At 43.0% G+C, this 22,182-nt stretch overlaps 2 protein-coding genes and 1 long non-coding RNA gene across 5 annotated transcripts in view; 1 reads left to right on the top strand and 2 right to left on the bottom strand.

Annotated features, from left to right (window-relative positions):
* The window catches only part of NFAT (nuclear factor of activated T cells 3), a 34,814-nt gene extending 30,434 nt beyond the window's left edge, over nucleotides 1-4,380 (bottom strand). The window contains exon 1 of the mRNA XM_011151294.3: nucleotides 4,114-4,380. Within this exon, the coding sequence (XP_011149596.1) occupies nucleotides 4,114-4,192 (79 nt within the window). The 5' untranslated portion in view covers nucleotides 4,193-4,380. The remainder of the gene's footprint in view (nucleotides 1-4,113) is intronic.
* A 528-nt stretch (nucleotides 4,381-4,908) lies between these two features.
* Nucleotides 4,909-21,899, bottom strand: stai (stathmin). 3 transcript variants are annotated; one of them, XM_011151297.3, is made up of 7 exons: nucleotides 21,716-21,899; nucleotides 20,081-20,127; nucleotides 11,792-12,150; nucleotides 11,469-11,609; nucleotides 10,883-11,023; nucleotides 10,490-10,636; nucleotides 4,909-9,553 (listed from the first exon to the last, which is right to left on the bottom strand). In XM_011151297.3, exons 2-7 carry the CDS (start codon nucleotides 20,115-20,117, stop codon nucleotides 9,431-9,433), a joined length of 948 nt encoding a protein of 315 aa, XP_011149599.1. In that variant the 5' UTR covers nucleotides 20,118-20,127; nucleotides 21,716-21,899; the 3' UTR covers nucleotides 4,909-9,430. The 3 variants fall into 3 exon arrangements, with proteins under 3 accessions (XP_011149599.1, XP_019699826.1, XP_019699828.1); XM_019844267.2 differs by lacking the exons at nucleotides 20,081-20,127; nucleotides 21,716-21,899 and adding exons at nucleotides 13,606-13,695; nucleotides 15,911-16,207; XM_019844269.2 differs by lacking the exons at nucleotides 10,490-10,636; nucleotides 20,081-20,127; nucleotides 21,716-21,899 and adding exons at nucleotides 13,606-13,695; nucleotides 15,911-16,205.
* LOC112589111 (uncharacterized) lies at nucleotides 17,986-21,918 on the top strand. Its single transcript, XR_003113286.1, has 3 exons — nucleotides 17,986-19,759; nucleotides 20,064-20,183; nucleotides 21,733-21,918. It is a non-coding gene; the product is annotated as an uncharacterized LOC112589111 (long non-coding RNA).
* Nucleotides 21,919-22,182: the final 264 nt, after the last annotated feature.

Below are 22,182 nucleotides of genomic sequence, written 5' to 3'. Positions count from 1 at the left end.
AAATCGTGCAAGTCCAATTTGAAATTGCACAAGAACCACCAGATATGGGAGCGTGCGAAGCCTCGTCAAGGCGAAGTTCGCCTTGAAACGAAACTGCTTGAATCCTGTTCCACGCGCGACTCGATGATCGATTCGCGAAAAAAATTATGACTAATATTACTTCCCGCCAATGATCGTATAAAAATATCGTATATAACTATATTATCTAAGTAATAATGCCGATGAAAAGTGTGACTAATATTTCGGGATACAGAAATTTCCGTTGTTTATGGTTTGTACTAAAGAAAAAAAAAATACCCGCATGAAATGTGACGCTTTATTTAAATCTTTATTTAAAGCTTTATTTAAAATATTTTTTTGTCTTCCGATGATAAAAATGCTGCAACACCGAGAACAGAAGAAGAGAAAGATTTAAACATCGCATTAATTATTTAGCTCGATGACGTCGGATTCAGAATGCGATCTCGATTGAGTAGAAAATTTGTATTATTATTGTCTTTAGATATTTCCCATCAGCCTCCGACACACTTTTCCTTATTCTTAAAACTTACTACGTCGGTCTCTTTCTATTCTCTATTATACTTTTATATTTTAATACCAAGTCGGTTAAAATTATAAACTTTTTCTTTTCATTTCTAAGAAATTTTGAACACATTTTCGTCGCGCAGCTGATTTTTCCTCGCTTTTTGTGATGATTTTTACCACTTATCATTACGCTAAAGAACGCTCTAAGAAGCGTTGAACATTAAAAAAGTACTTCCAGAAGATGTGACTCCTATATTGCAATTCCGTCAGGACGGTCACTGGACTAATCGACGTTCTACATTTAAGTGCTTCCCGAGTCATATCACACGTACTGGAAGTTTAGCTAAAAGTTCTATCGACGGAGTGCTCATAGAAACCGAACGACACTAAGCCGAGAGTTCATTTTAATCGAAGTTTCAGCAAACTGCAGTTAAAACCAAAATTGGTGGAAACGGACATGAGACAAAAATCAGCCGAGTCGAAAGCGGGAAGAAGAGTCGCGCGTCCGTCAAACGTGGCCCGAAGATGGCCGGAGATTCCACTTAATGACATTTGATTCACTAAGCAAAATACTATTGCAGCAACAAGTAAAATGATGACGCGGTCAAAATTAACGCGTGATGTTGAAAGATAAGCGCCATCCTGCATCGTGTGACGATCTATGACGCACATCTCAAATATGTGAGTTTCTACGACCTCTCTCCCCCAGGTTCCTTATCGCGCTCGTCCTTTCGTCCCTGCTATCGCGCTCTATTCTTATCACGACGCGTTAGGAGTGCATTCTCACCGTGCGACGCATCTTCCTCGAATGACGCGCTCGCGCGTCTCAGGCTTTATCGAAATGACTCCAGGGATATTTTTAACGAGCTCTCGTTAACGAACCGCCGATTGCACCGCTGCGGCCGCCGCGAGAGGAAGGTGCTCGCTGTTACCAAGGGGGTGCGAGAAAAAAATCCGGACGATTTATCGCGCTACACGTCACACTCTGTACACGCTCTCTTCGCACGCTCGCCTCCTCTCTTTGGTTCCCCAATTAATCACGAATATATTATATTATATAACGCGGCATAGTTTCTGCGGATTCCTCTGGATTCGCGTATTACATAACGACGCGCCGCCGTCAAGGCGCAGAAACAAAACTTTTTATTACAATGAGTCGATTATAAGATACCAATTATGAGAGAGGCCGATCGAAGAGACGCCTGGCGGAGACACTAACAGACGCCTGTGTATAATTAAATACCCGGTACTGGCTGTTGATAGCGGTTTTTCTTCAGACGCACAGCTACGTGCAATAATGAGGCGAGTCGTCGATGCTTCCAATTGACGAAATTCGCCGTCGTTATGTCGGCAGATTCTCCGAAGACGTTTCAAGCCAAATCTATAAATCTACGAAAGCCAGGTAGGGCAGGAATCATAATGGAAAAAAAAAAAAAGAGTTTCCCTCATTTTGACATTTGTCATCGCGATTTTCTGTTCTGCCTGAGAACACCGGTCCCATTTTTCGAAAAGATACGGCAGCTAGCTCGGAACGAATCATAACCGCAAGTTGCCAATTTAAATTAACGATTTCAAACGTATTTCAAACTGCGCAAGGGAGCACGCTGCTCTTCGAGGTTTCTCTTCGACCAAATGAGAATATCTTGAAGTTGATAAAAATATCCGGATCTCCTTCCGTTATGTGACGGAACTTCGTCAAATTATCCCGAGAGAAGAAACACGCTCGGCGATTCGGCGAAGCTGAAACGATGCAACCTTCAGAACGCTCTTATTAATTCGCGTCGGCCTCCTGAGGTTTCCTCTAAATTGTCGATAACTTTATCGATGTGATATCTCGCAGAATCGGTTTTCTTCACCTTTGAAAAGTTTGTATCCGGCAGATAAACTTATCCGGTACTTGAAGTAGCGAGTATCTGGCAAATATTGCTTTCAGTGCTCTGACCTAACCTAAAAATCGCAATACGTAATCGTTGCTGTTTTTATAAAAATACAAACATAATTTTATTGCTCGTGAATATTAATATTTATAAATCTGATAATGATGATGATGATGATGATAGTGATGAATTTGTAGAAAGAAGACGAAGAAAATTTCTGGAAACAGCATTAAATTCGTCGCAAATTTTTTCCCAAGCTTCATTTTCATCTTTCCATGTTGTTCCATCGGTTTTTTTTATTTCTGACAATATGTTTACATTTTAATGTAATGTCGATTATCAAATCAATTTCAGTTTTCGTAAAATTTGCTCCTCTTTTTTCCTTCTCTACTGAGCCGGATAATTGTTTTTCGACACTTTTCTCAACAGTTAACCGAAAATAGGCTAAAAAATATTTATTTCCACAAAATATAATCTCACTTGAAATATGTTGGTTGGTAGAATATGTCGCTGGCAGAATATGGTAATTTATAGTAAATTTCTAATATTTTTGTGTCGAAAGTTAGTAATATGAAGAACAAGCTATCTGTTAGATACCTAAGTAGAGGTTTCAGTGAAGAGAACGAAGCATTTTTAGTCATCTGACGGATATCTTTATCTGGAAGATAGCTATTGGTGGATGCGAAGAAATCGGGCATCGATCTTTTTCGTCGGCGAGCTGCTTTCACTCAGCTTCGTGTTGGATCGATATGCATCGATACATTGTGACGGTCATGCGTGCACGGATAATCGATGCTCCCAGATTTGGACTCACGCGCCACTTGACGTGCTCGCATGCGACAGCATCGCGCTGCGCCGCGCCGCACCTGGACGGCCCCCGCAATCCGTCGCGTTTTCCTCAATCACGTTCCATAAACAAACGCAAATCGCGCGACTACGTTGCGTTGCGAGCACAGTCGATTCTCACTGGAACGACACAGCAGCGTTGCTCGCTCGCTCGCGCGCGCGCGCGCGTCCGCGCCGCGCCGATCACCACTCGAGCGCGAAAGATCGAATCCGAGAAGACCGATCGCCGCCATGTCGCCGCGACCTGCGAATTGACGAAGCTGGCGAGCTCGGTTCTCTCGGGGTCGGTGTCGAAAAGCTGCACCGAAGGCGGAAGTTCAACACGACGACGGTCTGCCTTCAGCAGCCCGATCTCTCGAGCGGTTTCAAAAACGAAAGCAAACAACCGAGAAGAGAACCCATAGGCCTACCCTACACCTTGCCACGACAGTCTCGTTGTCGTAATACAGTCGCAACTTTCCCGTCATGTCTTGCACGATGTAACGACAGCGGCACTGCCGCCAAAAAGTACAGAATAGACCTGGCCGGAGAGAATAACTCGGCTACGCCGTAGACTCTCGGCGCAGTAGACACGAGTCTTCACGAGGTTTGAACCTCGCGCTTGCGACCGCCAGCAGATCCCTGATTTATCACGTGGCCGTGTTGTGCATCGTTCCAGCTGGTATGCGCTTGTATTCTGATCGATATCGTGACGAGCATGATCGCGACGACGGCGCCGGGGATGGCGGGGAGGACGGGGTGCAGAACGATGCACACAGTGCGACGCGCGGAACAGGCCTCCCGGCGGCGGTAGAGGGGAGCGACGAGAAGAAGGTGCGCGGCGATCTCGCGATTTCCTGCGTGGCGATTGCGAGATTGCACTTACCGGCCGCGGATCTGATGCCGCTCTTTCCATGATGCCTGCGGTACTTCTTCGACGTCGTGTTGCGACCCTTCAGCAACATCGTACACGCACTGGCACGCGTTTGTTTCCGGCGACGGCGCGCTTGCTACGCATTATTATCCGGCCGCGCGGCAGCCATATTTGCCCTCCGCTGCTCGACTGGTGGAGCCTGCGGTCGCGCCGCGGCGGCTCGGCTCGTCTCGCTCGCTCGCTCGCTCGCTCGCTCGGCCTTTGGCTCGCGGCCATGCCACTGCCGCGCGCGCTGACGTCACGTGGCACACCGCTACTCTCTCGCACGCACGCGCGCGCGCGCGCACGCGTACGCGTACGCGTCGCGGCCAGGGCCGTCTCGCCGGCGGGGAAGGGGGGAAACGCGCTCGCGGCTAACGGGATCTCTCGCGTCGCCTGCGTCGCACGATCGAGCAACGATGATATTGCTTTGACATTCTCCCAAGTATTTTGATATTTCTCTTCTTCATTCCGCGCGACCGATTGATAATTTTTTTACAAATTCTGCAAAACACAAGCGGTAAAATTGACTTTTTGCAGATATATATGTATATGGTTCACACAAAGGTGTTTATAATTGCAAAATATCGAGAGACCCTCGTCGTGAATCGAATATTGTTAGTTACGCAATGACCAATAGCGCGGTGCATCTCTTATGACAGCTACGATTGTTAATTCACAACGAACGATAACCGATAGCTCCAAGGGGGAGCATAGGAGAGGAGGGGAATGATTTCAAAGGCGATAACGGAATAACAAAGACGTTCCTGGTGCGTGTAGGTATGGCCTTTTACTTCACACACAATCGAGTTCTCATTTGACACACATTACCTCAAACTGAAACCGAAAGAAGTATATCGAAGGCAGCCAATGCAAGACGCGATTAGTAATATCGCGACACAATAATCTTCTCCGTCCGCTCGCATATATATTTATATATATATATTTCGTTTAATTAAGTTTTTCTCGCACATTCTTCATCATGAGAGACGATACCAAAGCCTACGAGACACACATGTTATACGACATGGATCGAAAATCGCGTAATCATAGTAATTTAATATCTGTAATAAATATATCTATCGCATAGATATCAATTATAGCTGATAGTAGCTATAGGAACGTTATTACAGTAATTACGTCTACTTTCATATGCAGGACATTATATGTGATGAAATGCATTATAATTTCAAAATATATTACCATGTGTGAAACACAATCGTCATATATATATATATATATATATAAAATTTACATCTAACAATTTACATATTAAGAAAATAACAAAGAAAAGATACACTAAGTTATGCGAATAAAGTTTTTATATCTGTAAATATAAAATTGTGAATATAATTAATGTAAATAAAATAACTGCGATTTCGATTTCTTTCTTTTAATTTGTTCCCTTTTTATTCTCTCTCGAGTCTCTCCCGAAATCACTGAGAAATTTTTCTCATTTAAGAGTTCACTCTTAAAAATATGACTTTCGATCCACGGTATATAACACTGTACGCGTCATCGTATAGAAATCTATACACATTTTTATACAGAGTGTCCCGAAGAAAGAATACGAGATTCTTCGCTTTTAATATAACGTGGTTTACTCGGAAGTGAATATTTAGTATTCTTGCATACTTTCTGCGGGTCACCCGGCATATATCGTAACGCAAGTCGAGGACAGTGATGCACATACATCGCGGAGCGCCTACAATCATTACACGATGATACAATTTCCAAAAGATCACAACAATGATGCAAAAATAGACGTTACCCACCATACTCGTCGCGACACGGCAAGACAAATTTCTCTTCGATTCACCTGAAAATTCTCTGGAAACTTCTCGTTGCCTACTCTTCCCTCCATCTTCTTCATCCTTACACTCGTCAACTTCCACGCTTACTTAGTGTTCGGTGCAATTAGGCGTTTTGTGAGAATTCCTTACGTAGTGTCGAAAACGCACATTTAGCTCCTTCGTAAATCACATGGAAATTATATTAAAGAATTAAATTACAATAAATGAGTTACGCGCAAAGAGGAGAAATTATTATATTGATATTAAACTTAACGAAAGGATTCTAATCGTAAAACAATTTGCTTTAACTTTAGGCACAACTAAATTTTTGTAGGGTGTGTGATACGGAATTTAAGTAAATTGAATTGTTCTGGGACAAGTTTGTTATTCCAAGTTAGTTATTTTAAATTCATATATATAATTATGTTAGAAACTCAGGGATTTATAAAAACAAATTCCATAATACAAATAAAATTAGAACTAAATGCGCGTTATCAATGCAAAAACGATCAGATTCCCAAGAATCAAAATACAAAATAACAAAGACCTATTTGTTTTTGCATAGGAACAGCAGCAAAATGAATTACAATTCGTACGTGAAGTATAAGAACTGATGAAAATATATGAAAACTGTAACATGATGAATACAATACAGAAAAATGACAGAGTTAATCATGAAGAATCTTACAATCAATAAAATTCCTCTCAGAATTTTAGCCCTAAGAATCTTCAGATTTTGAAAATCGTAAAATCTACAAGAATTTAGGAGACAATTTTGACAAGAAGAGAATCATAACATAGAAATGGCTTTTTCCATTCCCAGTAAAATTATAGTTGATATTGCGCAAATCAAATTAATCATATAAAAGAATCGCTCAAGCTTGGGAATTACTGATCCGAATTATGAGACACAAGCTGATGAATATTATGAATACAGTTACGATCTGTTGTGTTTCTAGCCCCTTGGATTGCAGCGGTATTGTGACCAAGGCTTAAGTTCTTATTAAATTTTATGTTCTAATTGTTTTTTTTATATCCGCAAAATTTACATTAGATCTTTGAAAAATTTTATATTTGCATTCTCATACCATGTTTAATCCTTGCTATCCAAACTGCTTTTCACATCCTTTTCAAGAGTTTCAAAATTTTAGCCTTCTCTTTATCTTTAGCTTCTTGTATATACAAGTAGAAAAAGCAGTCGCGCGTCGGTAGGACAAACTAATTTGTATCATTACCGATTTCAAGATACACTCAAGGATTATCTATAAGTCACCTTAAGCCAGGTTAATTTTAAAACTCGTCTATAAAAAAATATCGTAACGTTTATCCTCTTTTATCTTTTCAACTTGATCCTTGCGCGTTTCGTATTTATTTGCGCCCATGTAAACTTGGCAATTGGACCCGACGCTTAATTTCGACAAACTTTCAAACTTCAACTTTCTAAGACTTCGATGTCGTAGAAGCGCAAGAGAATAACGACCGCATTTGTTCGCAAACTAATAATATAATACGGAAACGATTTGAAGTTTATCTCCGCACATTGGAAAATTGATCCGTGCGAGACTATACCGCCGTATAAATGTTAATTTCTTGTCACGAGTGAACTTTTTGCCTGGTCACGACACCGTGCTAACTTGAAGAAACAAAAATGTCTTTCTCTCTTTTCTTTCCTGTATTTTTCACACATACACACATACTCTGTCCCATTCACTCTATCGCTTTCTTTCTTTCTCTCCCTCTCTCTCGCCCGCACTTAAACGCTACACATTTTGACAAATAATTAAAGTCATCACAGAAGCGTCACATTATCATATTCCGTTAGACTACATGTCTCGTGTAAGTGAGTGTTTCTCATGTCGGTTAGCGCAGTAATATTACAATGAGTACAAAATGGTTTCTCAAGTTTTCAAGCCTAGTATAAAGCACTATTTATTATTATTATTAATATTATTATTATATCATTATAATTATATGTATATTATATTTATATATATATATATATATAATCATGAATGTGCTTAACACTCCGGCACACACCGCACACACACACACACACACACACACACCCTCCTGTGTGTGCGCGCGCGCGCACACAGAGCCGCAGTCGCATCACTTAGGATCTAGTTGTAGCGATAGTGATTTATTAGTATTCCGTTAATTTCTATCCTCCAATTCCCATACTTCTCTCTCACCCCCAATCCTTTTATCTATCTCTCTCTTTCTCATCCTTGGGAAACGACGTACTGTATGTTGCGATTCAAAACCAACTACTCGGTAATCACGGTTAATCGATCGCAGCTGTCATCGAGATTTCTTTCTCTTCACGTTCGACGACAAGATTGAGATAGTGATAACATGAATAGAAAAAAAAATGATTACTTTCCCATATAAATAAAAATTCTATAATTATTTAACATAAAACGAGGATATTTTCAAATATATTAAAATATTTTTAAGATCTTGCCTTAACTCCTTCTTCTCACATTAAATATTAAAGGCTCATAGGAAAAAAACTTTTTGGAAAGTTTGTCTTAAACAAAACACTGATTTGAATACTTGTAATTCCTTTTTGTTTTTTGAATAGAAAACGAGAAACAAATTTGGTACATCTTTCAATATTAACATGAGCGACAGATATTTTGGAAACTATATTTAAATGAAGTCACTTTCGCTTTAAACCTTTCAAAGGTGTTGTAAATCTCATTTTACCTTTTATAAATTTATTCTTTGTATAAAAAAAAGATTGTTTCTTCTTTTTTAAAAAATTCTTCAAGTTGCTGCGAAAGTTCTTTGGATTTCACATAACTCACAACGTTCTTGTGCCATTCGAGAAGAAACGCAAAATTTCTGCGACTTTAGAAAAATCTTTCTCTTACACTCCTATATCTTCAAATATTTTAACTTCGAGGCACACAATAGATCTCTTCCTCAATATCTTAGACTTTTAAGTAATAATAATAAAGAAAATAAAGTTCTCTCTTCGATTCTAAAAAGTCCTGAATCTATAAGTATTTAGGTATCTCAATCCTGAATATGCCAATCTAACGTGTAAACTTTTTCGAACCGGGATTATTACGATCTCGGTTTTTCCGAGCCCTATGAACCAATATCTAGAATTTCAAAGAATCGACATACCTGTCGGATACAGAACTCTCTCGCAGCTAAACTTTCGCAACAATCTGTTCAAGTCACCTCGCTTGCTCCCCCCCCCCTCTCTCTCTCTCTCTCGCTAAAAGTCAAAGAACCGTGCGGACTATGCATAACTTTGCCGAAGTGGGAATATCGTGACGAAAGGCAGTATTGTCCGTGCGATCTCGAGAAACCGGGAGGGAGACACGACACGTTCTGTCTCTCTTCTCTCTCCCTGCTCGAAATGCGGACAGGATGCGGTGCGCGATCGACCTCCCGTTTTACTTCGAGTCAGAAAATAATGGCACAAAGCGAAACGGAGCCTTGCGGGGCGCGCTCGGGGCGGCCTTGACGCGGGGACGCGATACTTAGCCGGAGCTGGCAGTCTCATTTTCCACTGGCAGAACGACCGGCTGCGGCGCGTCCGCGAGATTGCCGTCCTGGCGATCCAGGGCAGCCTTGTTCTGTCTCACGATCTCAGCGCGCCTCTCCTATCGGGAACAGAGAAAAAGAGTCCGATATTAGAGCGGTTGTCACCATGCGTGTGGAAAGTACGCCATGCTGTCTAACTGCAAGCTGATGTAACGTGTTGCCCGGCTGGACGTAACGGGTGGCTAGACCTTTACAGAGTGCGTCGTAGAAGTTCCCGACGGCGTGCGATTACGCTGGAGAGAAAATATTTTATGAGAAAAGAAATGTTTGAGTTGGAACACATGTGGAAAAAAAAAGAAAAAGAAAAAAGAAAAAAATTCAAAGCGTTACCATGTTTCTTAGAATACTCCTTGATTTCTGTATCCTCGAGAATGTCAAGATCCGCAAAAGAGTTTATTTAAAATGGTTTCTTTGTCGTATCGATTGTCTCGTATCTATTTTATTGCGAGGCACGAAGCTTAAATTTTGCAAGCGATTTTCCACGAAATGAGCAAAACTTCGCCGTCACAGCGTACTCCTTCTGCGACACACCCTGTATGAACGATCACGTATGAGCCATAAGTGAGCACGGCCATGCTGGAAGATAACTATAAACCGAAGGCTGCAACATAATTTGGCAAAAGCACGGCATTCCTATTACAAAAGTAACCATCTTCGTCCGCGTGGTCCTACAAAAGAACAGTGGAAGGGGCCGAGGGACGAGACAGAGGAAATAATACGTAATTTTCATATGATCGCTCGCGGGCGTTACAATTTGTCGCACTGAACTGTCTGAAATCAATGTTAGCATCATAATAATTATGCAGAGAAAGCTTAACTTACAAACTCAAATCTCTTTTTACATTATTATCTCCCTTGGTCATCGATGCGTCAATAAATGAAGGAAAAATTACTGAGATGAATGAATCACATCGCGTAGAATCTTATTCTGCGACAAACTGCCACGTTCGCGGGTATCGCAATTGTTTAAAGAGTCTGTGTGGGGAAGGAATTACATGGTGGCGGCGAATTGCCTGCACGCGACGTTGGATCTCTCGCTGTCGATTCAGCTCCGCAGTCGACACCCTCTTGTCAAACTCGAACTTTTTCACCAGGATCTCTCTCGCCGCCGTCTGACGCACTTTCTCTATCTTCACCGTGTTCTAAACCACCATCGCGCAAGCGCGCGCATTCAATCAGTGCTTGTATCTTCGTTGGATACCTTGGGACAACTGGTGTTGCCCCCGCTTTGTCTTCTTTCTCTCTTTTTAAATGCTCGCGGACTATTTAATTTTTAATTTTTAGCAATTTTCACACTCAAACTCGAAGCTCTGACACTTTGAATCTTCGAATTATCTTTGAGAAAGAGATAAAAGAGATAAAAGTTGTACATTTGGTCAGAAACTTACATGATTGCGCAGCTTCTCCTTCTGTTCGCGCTCGATGGTCTCGCGACGTTCGCGTGCCTGCTCCAGCTTGCCCTGAATTTGGGACTCCAATTGCTGCACACGCTCCGACATTCCCTGACGTACACGAGCAACTTGCTCTTCCTGAAAAAGCAGACCGTGAATCGATAAGTTACTGTCTATTCTTAACGAACCTATTATTCGTCTATACAGTTCGCCTGCTAAAATATGCAAAACAAGGTAGCAGCTTGCTAGGGAAAAAAGGGAAAACGAAGATGAAACTAAAAGCGTTACAATGCAAAACTGAATCCTCGAAAGATGGAAGATTTGAATTTTTAGAAGCACTTCGCTGTGCTTTTTCGTATATTTGCAAGTACAATGAATTCCTATCGAACGCGATTGATCACATACAAGCATGTTTGTATCGTGGAAGAGGAGGGACCGATGTATGTTTCCTTAATTTTCAATGAACATCTTAAAAGATTCATGAATATACCAAAATTCCTAAGACTTACAACTGACAGACAACTGAAAAATAATTAAACAGGTATTGGTTCATCCTCTATGAAGGAAATGAAAAGACACTAACATGCTCTTTGAGACGATCCAACATCCTCTTGATATTTTCATCACGTTGAGCCGCGGCAGTCTTCAGCTTCTCCTCCACGGCGCATCGAACTTCCTCGGTTTGCAGCTCGAGACTTAGACGAGTCTTTTCGACACTCTCCAACTACAAGACAAAATATCACCAGATATTAATATTACAGATTATCATCAAACTTGAATGTTTCAACTCAAGTTGAAACTAACGAGTAAAAATCTTTCGTTAACAAACTGTTATCGATAGAACTCCAATTTCTCGCAGAACGTGAACGAGAAAATACTTCTCGCTAATTACATCTCTCCACTCACATGCTCCTTCAGCTTGTTCTTCAGCTCGGCGATGTGAGCCTCTCGCTTCTCCTCCGTATTATTCATCTTAGCGTCCAAGGACTCGCGAGTGGCGGCGATGAAGGCCGCGCTCAGCTCGTCCTTCTTGCGAGAGGCCTCCTCGATCTTGCTGAGCTTAGCAGCAAGACCGGCGAGCTTATGCGCTTCCAGCGACAGTCTCCGCTCTTCGGCAGCCCTCAGCTTGTCCTCGATCGCAGTCTGCTGGGTCGGAGTCGTCTGCTGCGGCGGTGACGGCGCTCTTTTAGGCACCGTCGGCTCCGCCAAGATCACCTCGTAGCACAGTCCACCCTTGGACTTCTCCTGGCATCTAATCTCGGTTGCTGCAATTTATACATATTATATGACATTTTCCAGAAATATATTATTAATAACTGGAACATCGAACAATCGCAATAACAGTATCATTTTAATATTGTTTCAGTGTAGATAATATGACTCGTATAAATTGCTTCAATAGTCAATTATTACAGCTGCTGATACCATGTCGCAGTTGCAGAATATATCATACTCAATCTCTCAAAAGCATTAATATTAATGTTTCAACGTTGCGGTGCCCTTCATGGTACAGTATGGTACGGTACGGTATCGCCGGGACGTTTATGACATTCACGGGCGTGCTCATTTTGATCTATTTCGATAGTGAGAGTATCGACGTTTTGTCTCAATATACAAGTCGTTCCAGGCGCAATTTGCGCTTCCAAGACTTCCGGCGCCGGCAAGTTACGGAAGTATGACTCACAGAGCGGAGCAGCGCGGGAAGGAGGGATCGATCGGGGAACGATCGGCTGTAGGCGCCGCGACGTCTAGCGTCGCCGCACGCACCTCTCCTTCTCCTCCTCCTCCTCCTCCTCATTCTCTTCTTCCTCCAGCCGCGCTTGTACACTCGACCGTTGCCAACCGTACCGTAATTACCGTATATCTCATTCTGCAACTTCACCATGGCAATTTTTCTCAGCAACTCCAGTAGTTGTCTAATTCCGAGGTGCAGGATCGTGGTTTCGTCAATCGCTATTTTTTCCTCCATTTTCCTAGCATGAACAAGATCGATCGAGCGCCGAACTTGTTGAACGCTCTGTCGAGTTATCAGCGATAGATACGAATTGATGATGCTGAAGAATAGATAACACAATTTTTTTAGATTTGCAAACTGTTTCCCAAGTTTGCACCCTCGGTCGTCAATATCCCCTTCACTTCCACTCGCTTTCTCATTCGGCAGAAAAAGATATTGTGTTAGAGTACTGCGTCATGAGAACTTGTCGATAGCGCAGCATGTATGCGTGCGTACATCTCCACGTAATATAGTATAGAGCGCGAGTTTCCAATGTTACCCGCTATCAATGTATAATTCAACGGCGACACATTGGCGCGACCATTCTCGCCCGAGGGCATTGCACCAACCTTTCGACGGGAGCGAAGCTGCTCCTGCAACCCTTAGATACGATAATTCATGCGGCAAATAAAACAACGCGCACCACGAAGTGATTGCGCGAATCACAGTTGCTTACAGTCGATTTTTTCTCACGTGAGAAATCGTCCCGTCGAAAATTCAAATTTAGAACTTTCCTATCCGAAATCAATAGGAAATTCGCCAAAACCGTGGTGAAAATGACAGTCTCGGGTTTCTCAAGGAATCCTCCGAACCCTGATCGAACACATCCTATCATCGCCGAGAGAATTTCAAGGTAATCAATCGATCAAACGATCCGTTTCTTTTGACGTCATTCAACGCCGGCTAAAAGCGCTGCAACAAAACATCGACTTATTCGAGTACTTACTGATGAACTTCACCTTCTTCGGCTGCTTGGTCCGCGGCTTGCCTTTGCCGTTAGGCTTCTTGAAGGGCGCGTTATTCCTCCTCGGACCGGCTTCACAAATTCAGACTCGGTCAAAGCGCTTAAGTTTTTCAAGAGGATTCACGGGGATAGCGGGAGAAGCTGGGCTTTTTAACCCATCGAGTCGTCTTTGCGCAATCGATTGCTCGGAGATGCAGCGGTAACGATAAAATTATCGGTCTTTTTAGAGCCGCTTGGTGAAATAGAATTTAATTATAACGAAAGGCAATCTTTGCGAGAAGAAAATGATAGTAAGTTTCGAAAATAAGTGAGAATTACATTTATTCTTGAAATCTTTTCTTAATTTTTATTTATCTGAATCTGAATCGGATATGCTGCTGTCTGCTTGAAAGAAAGACCGAGAGAGAGAGAGAGAGAGAGAGAGATCGATTGGCGTCCCAATGGGTTAATTATCGGGAAATCGATGCGACCGTTTCGCGTAGCCATGTTGGACCGCACCCTGATCGTTTCGGCAGCCCGAACACGTGCACACCGGCATCACGGAATCCGCGATATTAAAGATCGTGTGAAAACAAAAGAGACTGAATGACGAACGATTATCGTTTCAGCTAATACACGTCCCGTCGTTTCGAAGGAAAATTATTTTTCCAAAGGTAATTCAACTCGTTATCATTATCCTTAAACAAAAATAAATCGCATAATTAGGAGATGAATTTATCGTGAAATTATTGATACATTAATGCCTGCTAACGGTAACACAAGTAATCTAAACAGTAGTCCATCAAATGCGATACATAATTTGAACTACTGGTTGCTAAAAGAGAGAGAGAGAGAGAGAGAGAGAGAAACGTTATAAAAAGAAAATATATAATATTGATCCGAACATAAAATAAATATGGACTTTTTCGTGAACTGTATATCGCAATATTAATTTTTTTAATATTACATCAATTAAATTGAATATTGAAAAGCTACATCCCTTTTTAATCAACTGTAAATTTGCTAAAAAAATTCATTAAATACATGTTCCTCGTCTCTCCCAATAAATTAGCTACTCGGACGTTAAAAGTCAGATATACCGATAAAGAAGAATTTTCCCGAGTTCGCCGGCGAAATTTCGCGACACCCTGTAGAGAAAAATGGTGGACCGTGAGTATCGATTCGCGGACGGTCTGAGAAATTGATCGAACTGCAGGTGTCCCAGGATAATGTCGCGATACCACCTTGGTATCGACCATCGTACAATGCAGTAAGGACAGTGCTCCACACGTTTGAAGAGCACGGAAAAATGTAATCGTCTTTTCGGGGGAGAATAGATAACGAAAATCTTTTGAGATTCTCGAATTCCTATATAAATTGTATAGCATTCTAAATGGTCCAAAATGATTATATCGTTAGACTAAATAGACTAAATAAGATCAATGAAATAAATAATTCGTGACGATTGAGACAGTCAAAGCAATTAACGAGATAAATAAGGAAAATGAAGCAGTGATTTTCGGTCTGCACGTGTCAGCGAGAAACCTGAAGAAATCATTTGAGAAATCTGAAAGCGAAACGATTACACCTGCTCCCCGCACCTGACACTCCCATTTATGAATTGCTTTCTCCAAGGATAAAATAAGATGAAACAGTACGTTGGGAGATTTTCCCGACGGTACTTTCAATAATTGACGCTCTTAATTTTCTTCCGGTTCATTTTTTTTTTTTTAATCAAGTTGAAAGTCCGGAATACATTTCCGGAGATTTGCTCCAAAAATTAAACGTAATGCTATGAGATCTCTAACTTGAAGGAAATTTTTAAGAAGAATAGCCATATGTGAAAATTCCCCAAAGACCTTACATCACTAAAGGTCAAATTTCCTTCAAAAATGCATCTTGAACAAAACCTCACGAATGCTCGATAAAAATCTCAAAATTATAATTGTAAATTGCTGTATACTTGTTGCTTTCCAATAAAAGTAACGCTCCCGAAGTGTAAAAGAGAGTTTACATCTACGAAACTCCACCCACTGTTAATTCGACGTAACAACCTGTATTGGAAGTACCGAAAATTTCCATACAAATTTCTAATATTTACATTTCACTATTCTCTATAACGCGAAATTTTGAGGACTGACAGTGGGCCGTTCTAAACCCCCATGATCCTTATAGGAATAAAGAAGCTATACGTCCTCTCCAAGTATGATCTCGACATAAGATGGAGAAGCAGAGGAGAGAGCTCAGTAAAGAGAGAAGAGGATGAACGCCCAAGGACAAGGACAAAGCCAGGCGAGGAAGGACTCACCTACGACGCCCAGCGGGGCCTTGCAGCTGTGACAGAAGCACTGGAGCACCGAGTCGCGCACGAGACCGATCAGCATATTGTCGTTTTCGTACGAGGAGTTGTTGGTCGGGATTGTCTCGCGTGCCGGGGTGAATCGACGACGGCGACTAGGAGCTGAGCGCGCACGGCTGGGAGGCGCGCGAAGAAGAGAGGACGAAGAGGTGCTGGAAGGACGAGAAGAGGACACGACCGGGAGAAGAGGTACGCCGGAAGTGTCGCTCGGGTCGTATCTGGGGCGGTGGCTGGTGGGCGACTGGCCTGCACGCTGCGCCGCGACGCTCGGCGTCGCTCAATATCCGACCACCCCCTGCTGCTCCCGATCCTCCCCCATGACCGTTCGACACCCTCGTCCGCGACGAGCTCTTGCCAACCAACAGCCCACGTACCCGACGACAAGCCACCCTTCCAGCTAGCGACTCCAACCTGCGATCGCCACCACCGCCGCCGGCCTCTCCGAGGGGTGTTATGGCTTATACGGGGTGTCCCGAGAGAAGAGTGGGTGGTGGAGGACGTGGAAAAGTGGACTCGGTGAGTGGCGCATGAGGGAGGAGGGACGACAGTCGGAGTGGAAGGTTCGACGGAGGGACGATCAAAGTCGGAAATTAGGCGGAACTTTGGGAACGCTTGGATCCTCGACAACGAGTTCTCGAACATCGGACTTCGTCAGAGATTCGTTCAGAGATTTCGCATGTCGCATCGAGACTATTTTGTATCCCAAAAAGGCGCACCCTTCGAGAGTCCTGCGGTCTCCTCAGAAGATCCGATTGAATTTCCGAAATGACCGATGAGATGAGAAAAGTCCACATCTAATGAAAGTTCGCACCCTCTGTGAAACTTCGCTGAACACGTTACGGCGAATTCGAATGGATATTTCGCCTCGACTATCTAGGACTTCAGTATGTCCTTTCGCTCTCGCAGGTGTGCATCTTTGGCATCTGATTGCTTGACGAGATTTAAAGATCTACTGCTGTTGTTCACTTCGAGATGCTTGAAAGAAACTCAGATCTCGGAGTCTCTTCAAATTTTGGCATTCAGGTACTTCGAATTGATCAAGAAATTCCTAAGCTTTTGAGTACTCATATCCACAAATTCTCAGATTTTTACATACTCAGATATCAACATTTTGGGATCTTCACTTTTGAGGATTATTTGTCTCCTGAAACTTGGACTTCGGCAAGCCCATATTCAATGTCCCTCCTTGAATCAGATCAAAGCGAAGCGCGAGAGCTTGAAATTGGATCGTCACGATGTCCTCTCAACGTCTGAAACGCTGCAAAGATCCTGTACGCACCTGTAGATTCGATAGAGGTATTACAATGACGGTCGGGAAATGTGGGGCAAGTAATAGTCGCACTTTGTGCCAAATTTTCCGCTGGACGAACGATCGAAGACGCTGTTTGTCAGAACGCGTCTTCTGACGCAGCGAGGAGATACCGTCGAGTCAATTCCCGGCGGTAATCAATGAGAAATGAAATTTTCATGACGCACGCGGTCTCGACCGCCGAGTCGAGGAAATGGATGGACTCATTAGAGGAAAGGGGAAAGCGGATTTCTTGCGCTCGGCTTCTGTCCTTTGATTGTATTACGTTAAATTTCTGACGACATGGCCTGTCGCATCGGATAATTCGAGCAGCGGGTTTGACGATAGTTTAACAACCAATAAATTCCTAATGAGCATCTTAAACCCGGTTAGAACCTTGCAAATCGAAATGACGTGTCCTAAAATGCGAGCCACTTTTGAACAGTTGCTAGGTTCTTTAAAATTCGATAATCTCGGTTCAGTAACCGCGCAAGAGTGGTTATTCGTGAAAGTCGACTTATATATTTTAGGAAGACCAATAAGGAATACCAATAAGGAGCAGAGGTAGAAATATTTAACACGGTAATGTATTTAACATGGTCCATTTGCCAACGTGATCATTTCACGTCTTAATTAATTTTCGAACACTTTAAAGCGTAATGAGGCAAGATAGAAATTGATTAAAATAAAATCTTCAATCCTAAATGAATTTAATTTTAATTTCAAATGTGCGCGAATGTCTGAAAATACCAAATCGAATATTCAAGATCTAAAACTCTAAAAATTAGATCTTTATTTCCTTAAAAATCTCGCCTCTTCTTCCCTCGAAAATACTGACTCTTTCGTTGGCTTGACAGTTTTGTCAGACGAGAAAAAGAGGAGCAGCATTGCGGAGACAGCTTTCACGACTTGTTTCGTGTTATTTACCAAAGAACAATGCAACGTTAAAGGGCCGAGCGTGATCGCAAAAAAGGAGAGGTGTTTGTCGCAAGCGCATGTTGACGATCGAGAAATCTCGACCTAGCGGGAACCTCGTAATGAGCCGGACTCGATCGTTACGGTTTAATTAGACCCGAGCGACGGCGATAACGAGAAAAAGCGAGCGGAGAAACCGGGAGGAAAAATCGAGTTTATCGTCGCGTTAACCCTCCTGCTGATTTCCTACCGGTGAAAACTGCTTGCCAACCAAGGGCGAGAAAGTCTCACTTTTCGCACCATATGTTCCGGTTATAAAAAATGGTTATAAAAAATGTTCCGTGAATATTTTCACCACGAAACTGCGCTCAATAACATGAAAACAGCATAATAATTACGCTAAAAAACCTGATATCATGCTAATAATTTCATTTCATTTCCCCGAGGGTGCATTAAATTTCGAACATATAGAAATACTTTGACAGTCACATCAACATGAAACATTCCCAGGTCCCACCGACTGCTCAACGCTCAAGATTTATCTTCCTCCCCGTGTGCACACGAGCATTACGAGATCCGCCACCTACCCATCTCCTTCCTACGCCTCTCTCATCCAATAGTCGTCACGTTAAAAGGCGAAAAAAAGCGCCGCGCGAACAAAGGTTCGTGTCTAAAAGGGTTAAACTTCCGCGAAAGGTCACCCCTACACGTTATTATGTTCGTCATCTGAGGCTGCTCTGCCCTTTCTCGTCCTGCTAAATGTCGATCATCGACTTCGTCGTCGAAGGACCTTTTTCATTTTCATATGTTTCCTTTTCTTCCATTCGTCCGTCGAGAGATCGTCACTTGCGCGAGAAGCGACTTCTACAGGTCATTCTCGGGTGGAGTTGAGAACCGTTGCCGCATAGGCGACGGGTCGCCGGCGTTGCACTGCGTCGCAGTCGAGTCGACGGGTTGCTGCTCTGCTGCTGCTGCTGCTGCTGCTCTGCTGCAGTCGTCAGCCGCGATATGGCGGCCCGCCCGGCCGATGCAGGCTACGCTCCTCCGCAGCGTTCGCTCGCTAGCGAGGACACGGCGAGTCAGGGGGCTCTGACCTCTTCCCGTTCCCGTTCCCGTTCCCGTCGCCGCCTGCCTGCCTGCCTGCCTGCCTGCCTGCCTGCCTGCTCGCCTGCTCGCCTGCCGATCGTTCGGTCTGCAACGTTTAGGGTGTGTTCCCACCGCGGCGCCGCGGCCTCCTCTCTAATTGCCGCGGGTCCCTTTGTTCCTCCGCCGACGTACCGTCGTTTTCGCGAAAGGACACGCGAAACTCGCGTGTCTCCTATCGAATGCACCGCCGCCGGCCTCCTTCCAACCTCCTCTTCGCTCGTTGTTGCACGAAAATGGACAGGCGATTAGAGAACGATGAATACACCGCGACTGAATGACGACCCAATTTATCGTTACTCGTTGTTGACATTTTCGGATGATTTTGTTCGTCTGACTTCTGAATTTGTTTAATTGAGAAGTGACTCGGTTGTGTCGTTCCCTAATCAAGCTAGAGCGCTGTTCTACTCGGATGAGAAAGAAAATTGAGAAATACTAAGGATAAGAACGCGGTAAGTAGAGATACATTGATCCTGCTCGTGCCCAGGATGGTGTTGAGAAATTGAGACTACGAGCTAAAACTGATCTCTCTCAAAGTCGCGAATTAGCTTCTGCGGAAATCAGTCTCAGAAGTTTAATCACAATTCCAAAAATAATGTTTGAACATTCTTAAATATTTGTAAATGATTATATTTTGCTTGCTCCTGCATACATACGATCGCTTCAACTGCTGACATTCGTCGCATAAAGAGCGGAACGTAATAACGTAGGCATATCGATCTTGCGCTTAATATTAATATCTCGCGTATTTTTCAGTATAAAATGTTACTCACATTCCTTGTCGATAGATGACTCCATTGCGGTGGCCATAGCGATGCCTCTGCAACAAAAATGTTCCGCATTCGAGCAAACATGGCGAGTGCAAATTGTTCGCAGGTGAGTACAAAAGGCGGGCAGAACTCTCCCGACAGGAGGTCATAAAGTCATGTAATATGAAGAAAGGAAATTTACGCTCTAACAAAGCGGTCGAATGAGTCTGCTTTCCTACGTTCGGCTCGGTTGCCATTATTCGATCGTTACTTCTCTCTAGCACATCGCGACTTTGTGTATATATCCTTCGCTTTATAACAAAGTGCCTTCCAAATACACGCTTAACACTCATAACACGCGTGATATTTTCATTATTTTTCTATGAAATGTAGCCTCTTCGAGGCTACGATGCGCCTATATTTCAATCGCGAACAGTTCTACTTTGTTATTCTGACCGAATATCGTCGTATATCACCGTGTTGAAGCAACGGTTCTCAAACTGTTAAGTTATAGGAGAAAAAAAAGAATAACCTTTTTGATCACATGCAGAATTGAAAACTGAAGTCTTTCAATGTCTAAACTCTCATGTATTTGTATCAATTCTAGTAAAATTGTGTTGATAAAAGATCTTTGTGACTTGACATCAGTAACTATATCAAGATATATAGTAGATTTATAAAATATTGATATTCCCTCGTGTCTTACTTCAAATGCAATCGCCAGGACGAATAACAATTCGTAATAACAATTGAATTCTTACTCATATATGTCAAATAATTATTACCTGCGATTACGCAATGTAATTTCCCCAAAAGATACATCTTGTTACCTTTATTTAACTGAAAATGACATGTATCGATAAAACATAGACAAGCCATGACTTCGGTATATATAGTCAAGATGAGTTATATAGCGACATCTAGTGACTACCATTATTTACTTTGCTCTAGTTAACTTCTTCGCAAAGGACAATATTGACAGATTCTCCTTTCTAAAAATTGCGTTTCGTACAAGGAAAATCTTGCACGATCTTGTGCTAATTACATTTCCGCAATTTTCTTTAATCGCATTTTACCTCAAATTTGTCTAAACATTAACCTCTAATCTTTTCGGAATCATTCCTGTAGCTCGATCGTATCACTAATAAATTTATCGTAATTTACTGCTTCGACGTCCCAAATACCGAATTCCAATCAACGAGCGACTTTTCTAGCCCGAACTATATAGCGTGTGCGAAAATCGAAGTATATACTTTGTAGTTGTAAATACTAATTAATTAAGAGACACTTGAGATGAACAAATATCATGTTACCGCGATAAGTTGAATAATTAGCCGAACGCGATAGACGCTCAGCGGCTTTATTTACAAACCATTCCGCCATGACCTCCCGTCAGGATACACCATCGCGGAAAAGCCGCTGACAAGACGGCGTCATTAACGCGAGCATGGTAAATAACGACTTTCATGCGCCGTCGTGCATACAAAAACAAAGCACAATCGACGAGTTATAATCGTTCATCCGGGGGGAAAAAAAGCTTTCGAATCGACACATCGCGTAGCGTCGCTCCGATAAATCACGACGCGAAGTGAGCGTGCGTCTCTTTGTTGCATGCATACGACGAGCGGCGAGCGGGATGAAGAAGGGGACAAAAAGTACCTGTTTTTCTCTCACAGCTCAGAAAGCACGCTGCTGCTTGCTCTCCTCTCGCGGTTCGCTCGCTCGAACAGAGACGACGACGGAACACCTGCTTGTCGACTTCCTGAAGAAACGAACACTCGCTTGCACACACGATGACACGACACGTCGAGATCAAGCAAGATCCTGAACGGCCGGCCGCTTCGTTCGCCGCTTATATCGCGCCGCGTCTTTGTGCGACACTCCGGCCGGCGAAGGCAGCCGAACATGCGCGAGACCGCTCGAACGGTCACCGACGCGACTCGCCCATTGGCCCGCCGTCAAGGCAGCGTCATGCTCATTGGTCCGTTTGAATGGTCGGACGTTTGCCAAGTACTGGACCGCTGCGATTCCTCGTCATCTCCCGCGACCCCTCGCGTAGGCGCATTTTGTACGCCAATCGGTCTGTTAACACCGTTGAATGTCAGCCGGAAATTTAAGACCCCCAG

Source organism: Harpegnathos saltator, unplaced genomic scaffold (genome assembly GCF_003227715.2).
Source record: "Harpegnathos saltator strain DR-91 unplaced genomic scaffold, Hsal_v8.6 scaffold403, whole genome shotgun sequence".
NCBI lineage: Eukaryota > Metazoa > Arthropoda > Insecta > Hymenoptera > Formicidae > Harpegnathos > Harpegnathos saltator.
Note: the sequence above shows the minus strand (reverse complement) of the source record. Positions and strands in the feature narration are given on the sequence as shown.